The sequence below is a fragment of the Galeopterus variegatus genome, unplaced genomic scaffold, assembly GCF_000696425.1.
Source record: "Galeopterus variegatus unplaced genomic scaffold, G_variegatus-3.0.2 Scaffold3010, whole genome shotgun sequence".
NCBI lineage: Eukaryota > Metazoa > Chordata > Mammalia > Dermoptera > Cynocephalidae > Galeopterus > Galeopterus variegatus.
In genome coordinates, this window is record NW_007729121.1 from 128,181 (window position 1) to 141,391 (window position 13,211).

At 43.5% G+C, this 13,211-nt stretch overlaps 1 protein-coding gene and 1 long non-coding RNA gene across 2 annotated transcripts in view; one reads left to right on the plus strand and one right to left on the minus strand.

Moving 5' to 3' along the window:
• Positions 1-5,948, minus strand: part of LOC103599563 (amyloid beta A4 protein-like) — a gene marked incomplete at its 3' end in the record, with an annotated part of 107,125 nt that extends 101,177 nt beyond the window's left edge. Inside the window, exon 1 of the mRNA XM_008583712.1 lies at positions 5,729-5,948. Coding sequence (XP_008581934.1) covers positions 5,729-5,785 — 57 coding nt within the window. The remainder of the gene's footprint in view (positions 1-5,728) is intronic.
• Positions 5,949-6,141: 193 nt separating this feature from the next.
• LOC103599562 lies at positions 6,142-7,286 on the plus strand. The gene is made up of 2 exons (XR_551299.1): positions 6,142-6,201; positions 6,512-7,286. It is a non-coding gene; the product is annotated as an uncharacterized LOC103599562 (long non-coding RNA).
• The last annotated feature ends 5,925 nt before the right edge of the window (positions 7,287-13,211 follow it).

Here is a 13,211-nt window from a genome sequence, read left to right on the forward strand (position 1 = left end):
AGAGCTGATAGCCAATGAATAAGCTGAGTTAATAATCGAGCCAGTGTATAAACTTGCTCAATATTAGACGTGTGGCAAGCTGCCAGTGTACACATTAAAAATAGAAGTCTTCCTCATTTGTGTAAAAACTGCTTATGCTTTTTCTACATTTCTGTACTGTTAAAATTTTTCAATGAAAATTAAAAAATAAATTTTTCAATGAGCAAAAATTTTAATATTTTCCAAAAAGCCAACTGAAATAAAAAATATATGAATAATAAATGAAATTTTAGAACATGTATTCTAAAAGCTGTATGATGTTTTTTAAAATTTAAATAAAACTTATTCATTCTTATAGAGAACTGCCACTAAGTGAAATATCATAGATTTTTAAATTTTAACTATGTGCAAGACTTTAGTACATCCAGTTTACATCATCATCATATATAATAGTAACAACACTTATATAGTCCTTATATTGTGCCATTCACTACTTCAAGCATTTTACATATATATTAACTCAATTACATATATATTAATATATTTTACACTTTACATACGTATTAATCCTCAACACCCATAAATACTATTATCCCCATTTTACAAAGGCACAGAAGCTTGCCCACAGTCAATAGTTCAAAAGAGACAGAGCCAGGATTCGTGCCCAGGCAATTTTGTCCTAGTCCAGTCTCAATTAGTTTGCAACACTGCCTTCTCTACACACCTGAGAAACATTCAATGACTCAGTGTTACTGACCTAACATCACACCTGAAATCAAAGTCGACGTTATAGGACTGGCTAGTTAGCTCAGGTGGTTAGAGCACAGTGTCATAACCCCATGGTCAGGGTTTAGATCCTTGTACCAACCAGCCACAAAGAAAAAATTAATCAATATTATAAATATGGAAACTATTCCAGTTCTTTCCATAGAGGTGGGTTTACTATCATCTTTCATAAGATACTATAATTCTAGCAATGTTCACGTTGAAGCTCTATTGCATGCCTCTTCAAAATGTAGCCATATAGGGCTGGCCATTTAGCTCACTTGGGAGAGCCTGGTGTCAATAACACCAAAGTCAAGAGTTCGGATCCCTGTACTGACCAGCTGCCAGAAAGAAAAGAATAAAAAAGTAGCCGTACAAAATAAATCTAAATAAAATGGCCTCTTAGCTAGCTCCCTATTGCAGCTAAGATTTAACACACGTAAACTGTTTAATATGTGAACTCTGACCAGTCAGCTAGCCAATCTATTAAGCATCACTTTTTCATAAAACCGTCAATCGACAAACATGTCCAGCCTTTTTTTTTTTTTTTTTTTTTTAAATGAATTACTTTATTTCTAGTGCAATCCTTCTAATCCAGCTTTTGGTAGATTTCTAATCCTAAGAAATATCAGTAAAGCATATCTATCAACCAGGATTAATCTGAAAACTTGCCAAACATTTCTTTTTAAAGGAAAATACTAGCTCTTTCACTGAAATGGTTATTTCTTATGCTTATCCATATTAAACTGAAGAAATAGTTACATAACATTTTCCCCTTTACCAAGGTTTGCATTTGCACATTCAGTATGATGGTTTGGGTAGTCTGCCCCTTTTTTTTTTTTTTTTTAACAAAAAACAAAAATTAAGAAATATACGTTTTATTGCTTAAACTCAATTTTCCCCTTTACCAAGGTTTGCATTTGCACATTCAGTATGATGGTTTGGGTAGTCTGCCCTTTTTTTTTTTTTTTTTAACAAAAAACAAAAATTAAGAAATATACGTTTTATTGCTTAAACTCGGTTGTTCAGAGGCTTGCCCATCCCCTCACCTGAGCTTCCGCAGCCTCCACCCCTCTGTCTTCTCCTGCCCATTCATCAGGGTGCATCTGAATATTAGCTGTGAGACAGGGTGACAGCCTTTCCAAGGGTTTATATCTGGATGTAACTTGCACCAGCATCTGTGACAGTCCATGAACCCATATTTATAATGATTTGTATACTGTCCATCCTCCCCACAAGACTGGAAGCTTCATGAAGGAAAACACTGTTTTGCTCACCCCAATATCTTCAGAGCTTAAGGACAGGGCTTGGCCCAAAAAGAGAATCAATAAAAGTCTCCCTAATGAATATATGAAGGGATTAATCAACTCAAATTCTACACTTGCTCATTCTTTGATTATTTCAGAACCTCACTTGCACCTGGCTCTAAAACAGGCACAGGCAATAGAAAACTGAAGACAAAGACCCTACCCATTCACTTAGGCCTGAAGAGAAACTGTCTGTCTGGGAGGGGACAGGTGCAGAGAGGCATGTAAACAAATAATGTACATACAAAGACAGCCTCTATTCCCCACACCTGGGATACAAACCTGCCTAGCAATTTACTACCAAGAAATGCTCCATGATTATCTCATCCCATTGTTCCTTTACTCTATAAATTATAGGATGTTTACTCTATAACACTTTTACTCAGTAGCCCACTTAATCTGTACTTTCCTTCTAGTACTTAACAAATTCTAGTTTCTTTTATAATCCTGTGCACGTCAAACTTCCTGGGGGGGGGGAGGGAGAGGGGTAGTGAGGTGTATGCAAACTAAATCTTGCATTCTGGAAGCTTTACATTTAAAGTACATTTGTACAGGTTTATCTGTGCATTCATAATTGATATAACAAGGTAGAAACTTAAAAAGAAATGTATAAATGGAAGACATTTTGTAAGTATCTTAAGGTAATAAAGGTAATAAAATTTGCAGAAACAGAACGTATATTTCTATTGAATTTCATTACACTTCAGTGATAGCTGAATGGCCAGTGAAAGGCATTTAATAGCTATGTTTATTTCTAGAATGATTGACAACCTTCATACAAATATCTGTATAGAAGACTCTAGTATGCCACAAAGGGTAATATAAAATAGGGATCCTCTAGTAACAAGAATGCCTTAACCACAAAGATAGCCTCCGTTTTCCTTCCAACCAATATTCAATTGATCACATTATTTCTTTCTCATTTTTTAAAATCAGGTATTCCTAATTTAACCTTGTGATCTTGCATGTTCTTTTTCATTTCTTCGGTCAGGACCAGAAATTATTATTTCATCTAGTAACTTCTCTGCAATACTAATAGCTTTGCAAGTGCTTCAGGGGCCTCTGCTGGTTAGGGGAACAGAAGCTTTTACAGCCTGCCACTTATGGCTTCCCAATGACTAGCATTAAACAGTGATTCCTTATAGATCACCATCCAATGTGAGCTTCACTATTCAATAGGCAGGCTTCTACCTTTCGGGCAGTAGTAGTCAGTGGAAGGTTTCTATAATCTGTGAATTAGCACCACCACCAAGGCAAGATGACTGTGATTAGCTTAAACCCCCAGTATAGGAAAATAAAACTTAAGAGGAAGCAAGTCTTAATAAATAAATAAATGTCAAGGTCTGTTAAACTCATATCAATAAACTCTATCAATACGCCAGGTAAAATCAATCCAAGTAATAACGTTTCCTGCAAGCCAAGACCCCATTCTCATTGCCTTTATTCATTTTTTAGAGCCACCTGCAGCAGACCTATTTTCTAAGCTCTACAAAAGACAGTAACCTCGTAATTACATCTTTTCAGTGAACACAGATAGAAGTGGATAAATCCCCCTCAAACATTAGAGTGAATCATCTACCCTTCTACCAACACTTTGCACAACAGACTAATGTGAATCTCACCTTTGCCCTTTGAAAGAGGTGACAAAAACCTGTGGAAATGTCCAAAAGGATGCAAGAGAAAAGAAATACAAACAGGCCCCAAAATAAATTCGAATCCTATTTGCCTACATGCTCCCTCTTTTTATACAGAAAAATATACTGCTCAAGAAAGTTAAATATAGTTTTGACAAAACCTTCAAAAATAAAAGTTATCATATGCTTTTAATAAATTTGTTTTTTTTAATTTGTAGGAAAACAATTCAGGGAAAATAAAATAATCATACAAATAAATTTATCATCGGAGAAATCGGAATTCTCTTCATTAAGTACATTTTTAAAACATGGAAAACCAAATTCTTGGATTCTTAAAACTTGTCTTAACTAGCCCTAGGGTGATTCCTCAGACACTTGTGGGTATAAATCAGAAAGGAAAAAAGTTCGATGATCTTGTAAATTAGGGACTAAAAATTTGTTATGGTGTGATAGTCTGCACAGCTTCAGTGGAATCACAGGAAAACAACTGTTTGGAAATTGCTTGTTTGGAAAATTACCATGAGATAGGGGAAAAGGAGGAGGAAAAGGGGGGGAGGGGATGTTGCAAACGGTAAGATACCGAACGAGAACCCAACCAATGAGAAACACAACCTCCTCTGCCCTCGCTGTCACGCAAACAACTTCTAAGCATCTTTAGATAAAAAGAAAAATAGTGATTTTCCACAGGCATTAGCTGAACGTTCGAAGTTGGGTGAATGGAGAAGACTTGTTATACACCTAGTGGTGGGTGGCTTTCACCAGGCTGCAGCTGCCACACAGCTTTTCTTTGCTGCACTGCAGAGGCGCCATCTTCTCCGTCTTAATCTTCACTCAATTCAATCCTTTTATCTGCACCCTACAAAAAAAAGACCCTACGGACCCTCCCCATCATCCTGTGCCCCCAGTGGGACTAAACCAGAGTCCCCAGAGCTGCGAGGGAGGAGGACGCGCCTTAACCAAACACCTCCTTCGATGCCCAGGAGGGGAGAGCCCGTACCTCCCCACCACCCGTCGCTGCCCTTTCCAGACGCACACCCCACTCTGCGTATTTCTCCCCGAGGACTTTAGAGACCAGCACAGAATTAACAAGCCTCGGAGGTGATCCGGAGGTGGGAAGCAGAAAGGCCCCAGCAGCGGCCCAGCCCCCTCCCGAGCAGACGCACAGCAGCGGGAAGGGAATCGGGCGGGAGCCTGGGTGGCGCACAGACCACCGCGGCTCAGCCCACTGCGCCCCGGGCCGGCGAGGGCGGGGTGTCGCGGCTTTTGTTCCCGGGGACCTTCTCCCTCTCGGAGAGAAGCTGAAGGTGCCAACGTCCGCCCGGGACGTGCAGGTTTGAGGAAGGTGCGGGGAGGTTGTGGGTCTCCGACCCCTCCCATCTCTCGCAACTTACACAAAAGAGAGACGCGGAGATGTACAAAGTTTGCCTGCGGCAGGCGGCGCGCGACCCCGGCTAGGGTCGCACCCAGGCGGCCGCCGCCGGCAGCCGCGACGATGAAGAGGGGAGCGGCTCAGGCAAGGAAGGGGGTTGGGGGGTAAGACGGTAAGGTGAACAGGGACGGAGAAGCGAGGGGCCCCCAGCGTCTCGAACTGTCCCGACTCCTCCTCCCCAGGGCCCGAGAGGAAGGGAAGGGCTGTGATCTGCGGCCGGGCACTGGATCCAGGGACGCTGCATTTTCGCTTTTCCCCACGTGCTCCCTCTTCCTTCCCCCAATCTGAGTGTCCCTCGCCTCCCCTGGGCCCCGCTCCAGACACAAACTGAGTCAGGGTCTGAGCTCAGGGTCGTCCCCTCCCCTTCGCGCTCGGGGCTGGCGCGGACCGGGGAAGCCCTGTGCCTCGCCCGCTCCCCCTCCGCGGGCCGGAGCGCGCGTCCCCGGGGCAGGGCTGGGCCGGAGGCGGAGATGCGCAGGGAGCCCGCAAGCGGGGGCGGAGGGGAGATAGGGTCCCCTGGACCGTCCCTGGCTTCTCCGGATTCAAGGTTTGCGGGAACCGGACCCTTACCGTGCCCACCTTCCCCCCGACCCTTTCCGAGGCGTGGCACCCACCTCCAGTGCCCGAGCCGTCCAGGAGGCCAGCAGGAGCAGTGCCAAACCGGGCAGCATCGCGACTCTGCGCGGGGCACCGAGTGCGCTGCTGTACGAGTGGGATCCTCCGCGCCCTTGCTCCGTCCGTGCCGCCGCCACCGGTGGCCCCTGCGCTCGCACTGGTCCGGGTGCTCTCGCCTACCGCTGCCGAGGAAACTGACGGAGCTGGAGCGCGGCGGCGGGGCTCGGAGCCCAGAGAGTCAGCTGACCCGGCCCAGCCCGCTCGGCACCCGAGAGGGACCCCTAGCGGAGCCGCCGGGGAGCTGCGCCCGCTACGCCGGGAGGGGCCGCGGCCCCGGCGCCCACAGGTGCAGCGCCCTCGGCGCCGCCGGCACCCCGCGCGCCTCCCTGGCCGCGGCCCACCCGGGCTCCGGGAACGGTGGGAGGGGGAAGAGTCTGAGGCCAGGAGGGGGACTGCGCGGGATGAGGGAAAGGTGAGTCCTAGGACGTCTGGGCTCTAGAAAAGTCGGGAGCGCTCCCCGCTCGTTCTCGTGAGCTTGAGTCACCCGACCCCGCAGGCCTGTCTGCATGTCGTAGAAAGCCCTGCTGCCGGGGTGCGTGTTTGTCCGCATTTCTTTTTTATTGTCTCGGTGCGGGGAGGTTGGGCAGGCATTTCTGGAAGAGAATGGGAGCAAGCAAAGCTTTAAGGAAATAGGATTTCTTTGCTGGTGGAGAAAGCGAAAGCCTCATTTCTTTCCTTTTCTTTTCTTTTTTTTTTTTTTTTCTTTTTTTTTTCTGTCCAAGGCAGCTACAAGCAACCTGGAATTTCTATCTTTAGAACGAACCAAAGGAGAAAGGCGCGGGACCTGGCAAAGAAGCGGCGACCCATTTTCTACTTGAAAGGAGGGTTTTGGTTTTTTGGTTCTTTACGTTTTTTTCCATTTTAGTTTAGTCTTTGGTTTTTTTAGAGAAGCAGGTCAGCAGGGATTTTTTTCTCCACCACGATGTGACATTCATCTGAGATGGTGATGAAGTAAAGGGAGGAAAGAGATCTTGAGAGATGATTCTTATGAGACCCTCGTAGCTAAGGACTTCTGACCTCAAACTCTGTCCTTGTTCTTCATTGTGTCTCTCCTAAATTACACAAATGAACCTTCTGTGAAGCCACTTTCTCCTAGATTAAACACAAACCGTCCAATGTCCAGTTAGTATCCAGAGACTCTAGAATGGTCTAGAACTGCCCAGATGTATCCCGTGTTCTTGTTCTGAAGTGGCATCAGTCACCAGGCCACGGTCCACGTGGGGCTAGTGGGAGGGAATGAAGTCCACGCTGGCCCTGCTTAGGGCTCAGCAGCCACCTGCCTTGGACACCTAGCGCTGTGGGGTGGTGGCCCAGCGGGGGCTGCCCACTTCTTTCCCCAGAGTCAGCATTTCTCTACCAGCCGCCCTAAGTGTTGTCTTCTGTCTTGCCCTACTCTAGGCATTCAGTCCTGACCCTTGGACGACTTTTTCCTTGAATGCCCTTTAAATATCCTAAACAAATAATGACAAATATTCGCTGTCATGCAATATTTGGTTACATGCTTGATGTCATTTATTTCCTTCAGAAGCCAAAGAGGCCTTTACTATTATTATTCTTATTTATAAGTCACAAAACTGAAGCTAAGGTACTTCTTCCAAATCTGACAAGTGACACAACGTTGAAATTGCAGGGAAAAGCCAGTGTTGACCTTCCAGGCCATACTGCTTCCCAAACACATACACCACCGTTCCCTGTTTGACCCAGGTTTGTATGAGCAAAGAAGGCAAAAAAGAAGGCATCCGAATGCAAAGAGGAGTATCACTCAAAGACGGGGAGGGAGCAGGAGCACCTTACAAATTTTGCTGAGTCTGGTGCAAAACGAACACGTGGGACTCTTTGTTCCAAAATTAAGAATATTAAGATGGTGACAGCAGAACAATAAGCACGGGGCTCTTCAGAGCATGGGTCCTGTGAGACTGCCCATGAAGCCAGTCCTGCAGGGGAGGAAGCAGCTTTTAGGAGTTAGGGACTTTTGACACACACACACTCTCACACACACACACAAAAACAAACAAACAACAACATCAACAACAATAACAACAAAAAAAACCCGGGGGGGGGGGGAGAGGAAGATATAACAACCACAACTTTTTTTTTGAAGTTCTTACAACAAGAAAATGGAGGGGACACACCTGGGTGGGAGAGGGGAGAGAGAGGAGGGAGGGAGGTTTCGGTGATGGGACACAATAACTAACTACATTGTATATTGACAAAATAAAAAAAATTTTTTAAAAAAAGGAGTTAGGGACTTTTGTTAAGCATGAAATTAAAAAATATAGAGATGAGATTATAATGTATAAAAATGAAAGTTCTCAAATTTAGCAGTTTCTCTTTCTACTGTTGAAATTCAGCACACTCACATTCCCTGGTGGAGATGTCCCTGGGGGAAGATAATTAGCTGCTGATTGTGTCAGAATGATGGACATTGCCTATGGGTTCCATCACTGCTCAGAGATTCTGATGGCTTTTTACTTCTCCGCCACTACCTCTGTTCTGCACTTAATGCCATTCCCTGCCCTAAGGTATCTTCCAGATCCCCTGAGTAGGAAATACAGGAACATCCCTTGTTAGAACGTCTTTGCTGCAGTCCTACCATAGCATCCCCAAACTAGGCTTAAATGTCTGCACTTTGTGAGATGTTCACTAGCTCTTCAGACAGTGCATTCTATTTTTGGGCTGCTCTGGTTACTAGAAAGTTCTTACCCCATTTAAAGCCCATATTTCTTTCCTTTAAACTCGCACTCAGTTATTCTTATTGTACCCTCAGTGACCAAGCAGAACAATTCTTTTCTACACCAAAGATTGCACATTTGCCAGTTTTCGTGCTGCTTCTGAGTCCTCTCTTCACAAGGTAAAACGGGCACTTCTTTCAACACGTGCATAAATGGCACAGTTCTGGTTCCTTCCACACCCTGGCCACTCTACTCTAAATGTGTTCTGGTTTGTCTGTGTCTTTTTACAATATTCTGAGTGCTCTGACCACCACATCATGGAATAGTCTGTTGCCCACTTTAGTCTGCAGCCTAACACTCCATTTGATTTTTTTAGTAGCTACATCCCACAGTGGACTCAGATTGCTCACACTTGTTACAAAGTCTCCCAATTCTACTTTATTTTTGCGGGTGTGGGGGGTGGGGGTGCAGCTCTTGGGTATGGGAATCTGAACCTGTGGCCTTGGTGTTACAAGGCTGTATTCTAACCAACTGAGCTGACCAGCCAGCCCTCAATTCTATTTCATTCATGCAGCTACTGAACCACATGTCTGTCATCTTCTGTTTAGGCTATTATCCGTGTTCCATAAATAAAAAAAAATTGTGAATCTGAGCCAGAAGATGAACCCTGTATTGGTTTCCTAGGGCTGCCATAACAAAAGACCACAAACTGGTTGAACTAGACAACAGAAATATATTTCCAGGGCTGGCCGGTTGGTTCAGTTGGTTAGAGCGTGGTGCTGATAACACCCAGGTCCAGGGTTCTATCCCTATACTGGCCAGCCACCAAAAACAAACAAATGTATTTCCTCACATTTGGGGAGGCTAGAGGTTTGAGATCGAAGTGTCAGCAGGGTTGGTTTTTTCTGAGTCCTCTCCCCTTGGCTTGTACACAGCTGTCTTCTCCCTGTGACTTCACATGGCCTTCCCTCTGTGTTTTACTGTGTCCTCATCTCCCTTTCTTATGAGAATACCAGTCATATTGGACTAAGATCCACCCTAATGACATCCTTTAGCTTTAATTATCTCTTTGATCCTATTGTCAAATACAGTCACCTTCTGAGGTATTGGGGGTCGAGACTTCAACCTATGAATTTAGGGGGCGGGGTGTATAACAGGCCCTCATTTAGAGCAGCTAGGACTTCTTCTGTAATCATATCACTAATATTTGACCTTTATTACCAATGACCTTCTGCCCTTTTCAGTTTGAAGATCGTTCAGCTCAACAGAAGGAAGGTGTAATCGAAGAGCTCTGCTTTCTCTCTGCTGTGTGTCAACGTAGCATCATGATCCCCACACAGCTGTACTACCTTTCCCGTGACCGTCAAGCTCTGAAAATAAAGAAAATGGCCTTTTTCACCCTTTCTTAGTAGGTTTTATCAAAGCTTAAACATTGACATTTATGGACATTTAAACTCTATGTCAGTTTGCTAGAGTTGCCATAACAAAATAGCACAGACTGAGTGGCTTAAACAACAGAAATTTATTTTCTCACAGTTCCACAACAGTACAAGATTAAGGTGCAGGCCTCTGAGGCCCGTCTCCTTGGCTTGCGGGTGGCTGCCCTCTTGCTGTGTCCTTGCATGGTCTTTCCTCTGTGCACATGCTGATGGTGTCTCTTTCTGTATGTCCTCATCTCCTCTTCTTATAAGGACACCAATCAGATTTGAGTAGGGCCTGCCTGGATTAGAGTCTGCCAAAATGGCCTCATTTCAATTTACTTATCCCTTGAAAGGCCCTATTCAAATACAGTCACATTCCGAGGTTAGGGCTTCAACATATGAGTTTTGAGGGAACACAGTTCAGTCGATAACAGAACCGCTTTAATTATTCTCACATTTTAAACTACCCTCATATCCATCCTTGAGAGTGAATTCCTTCCACCTCTTATTTATATCTGTTTGAAATCAGAATGCTTCCTAGGTAACCAGTGTAGTGTCAAAGGACAAAAGTACACAGATTTAGTTTAAAGATCTCAGTTGGCTTTATTTGTGATTCTAGAATTGGGCAACACTTCATTCTATAAAATAGAATAAGTGTTCCAAAGACCTGGGCAAAAGAAGTTGGCTTTATCGACAGAAAAAGGACTGGAGAAAGCAGAAGCAAAAGACAAAAAGCAGATTGGTCATTTCCAAGTTGTTTTCCTTGTGAGGCAGGGATAGGGAGACAGAACAATAGAAAGATAACTGATTAGCATCAGGTTAATTCTTTTGTGTAAGGATTAAAGCAGAGGGAACTTATTATCATGACTGTTGAAGATTTTAACTGGCCCATTTGGGATATTGGCTATTATCTCTCTCTCTCTCTCTCTCTCTCTCTCTCTCTCTCTCTCTCTCCCTCTCTCTCTCCCTCCCCCTCTCCCCCCTGACCTCTTAGAAGATCAGAAAACTTAGTTTTGTTTCAGTGACTCCATTTTGATTTTTAGTCTGGTCTCCTGGAGCCTAGTGCCAAAACTGAGTCCAGGACAATGTCCTCCAATAATTTTTATTTAGCAATAGTTTCTTTAGCTGCTTCCTAGTTGAACATTTAAATTACTTGGTCATTCCAGACTTCCAATAGTATTGGGAATTACCATACCTTCTATGGAGGCGCTTTCTTGCTGGGTATTATCTGTGATGGCAGACAAAGTGATATATTTGAGAGTTTCACACACTTCTTAACCTGTCTTTTCTTACAGAACCTCACACCTGTTCCTCTTTGCAGACCACAAATAGATCCTGAGTTTCATTTTCTCTCATCTCTTCCTATTCTAAAACAGAAGGGCATTATCAATTTCTTTATCTTGGCTGCAACCTTCAATATCTACAGAAGTCTGAACTGTGAATTCAGCTTTTCATAATGAAATCCTTTCTCTCAATGATGGGTGTCATTTTTCACAAAGTAAGATTTTTTTATTTCTCTTAAATGAATAGACATAAAGAAATGCTTAAATTAATAATTAGCAATTAACATACCTACATTTAACTACACATATCTAACAGATCTGAATGTAGGCAGAGGATGTGACACTTTACTTGTCCTTTTTATTAAGTCACTCCTTCATTTATGGGTCACTGCTGCATCTATGAAGTGTTTGGATATTTTCAACCAATACCATAGTTTTAAAATTAGTTCTCTGCAATCACTACACAAAACTACTTTAAAGACAGCCTTCACCAAACAAATTATACTTTGCAAATGGGCTTAGGTATTTCAGTAGTAACTCTGTGGAACAACAAAATTGAAAGTTTAACAAGGGACCACTACTGGCAGCTGGCTTACATAACTTGTTACATAACTTGTTTGAGAAATAATGGTAATTCCAAGATTGATGCAAGGATTAATGTAAAAGGATATTCCTGTATTTTATGAAATAAAAAGGAAGAATAAGACAGGAGAAAGAAATAGGCTATATATACCAACTCCAGAGCATGAAAATCAGTTCAGGACCAGTAAGATGTAATGGGGCCATGTGAACATTACATTGGTTCTCCTCCTTAGAGAACTTTGATAACAGAGCAGCAATATGCTATGGTGGAAAAGATCTCAGGCTTTAATACCAACTCCAGAGCATGAAAATCAGTTCAGGACCAGTAAGATGTAATGGGGCCATGTGAATGAACATTACATTGGTTCTCCTCCTTAGAGAACTTTGATAACAGAGCAGCAATATGCTATGGTGGAAAAGATCTCAGGCTTTGAGAAAGCCTGACCACTACAGATTAGCTTTGGACATAGTTACAGAAGCAACCAAAGCCTCAGTTTCTGAAAAATACTACCTTTATTAAGTAGAGTGGTGAGAAATTGGGGAAACACCTAGTATAGTGCCTGGTTTACCATAGAAATCAGTTCTCTTATTTTGAGAGGATGACGATTCATAGCAGCTGTCACTTAAGTGACCAGTATAGTACTGACTTTGACCTTGTATTGACCTTGCCAGGGGCTGCCGGTTAGTGCAGTGACTCTCACCCCAGTGTTATATAAGTGGGTCCCTAAGTAATTTTTTGCTAATAAAAGATCCAAATTTGTGAGTGATTTACTTTTTGTTTGTTTTTTTATGTCCCAAGAGCATTTTATTAAAAAGGTTTTGATGCGTTCTTCTAAGAGACGGAAACACACTAGTGTGCACTTGACATTATTTCACTGTGTGGCTGGCTACCACAGCGAGGGGTCTGAACCAAAAGGCACATTTCATTCCCATCATACAAGTTAGGCTCAAGAAAAGTGAGAGCGGACTCAAGGCTACTCTCTATCCCAGTATGCTGTCTAGAGTGAGAGAGAAAGGGATGGAGCTGTAGCTAGTATGTTGAGAACGAGCCAGAACCCTGACCATTCCCGAGGGTGTGTGCCAGGTACTGTCTTGTTTGCAGATGGTACAGTGCTCTGAAGGCTGCCTGCCAGAGGTGCTGGGAGGATTATGCCGGGCGGGGCTGTGTAATGGAGGGCCATATCATGTGATCAAGCAGTCATTCCATGGAGAAGTTACTGGAAGCCACAGCTCTTGCCAAAAATTACAGTGGCCTGGGGCCATTGCTAACACTTAACACTGGTGACAAACATTGAAGCTGAGGGGAAGTTATGTTTCCAGGTAAATCGGTCTCTTCATCTTTACACCACTTATACTTGGGAATCATCCTTCATGTTCTCTTTAAGGAGAGAGACGTCCTAGAGACTGTGATGAGTAACACAGCTTTGCAAATCCAAGCAAAGCCTGTAGCCAGAGAAATGTTAC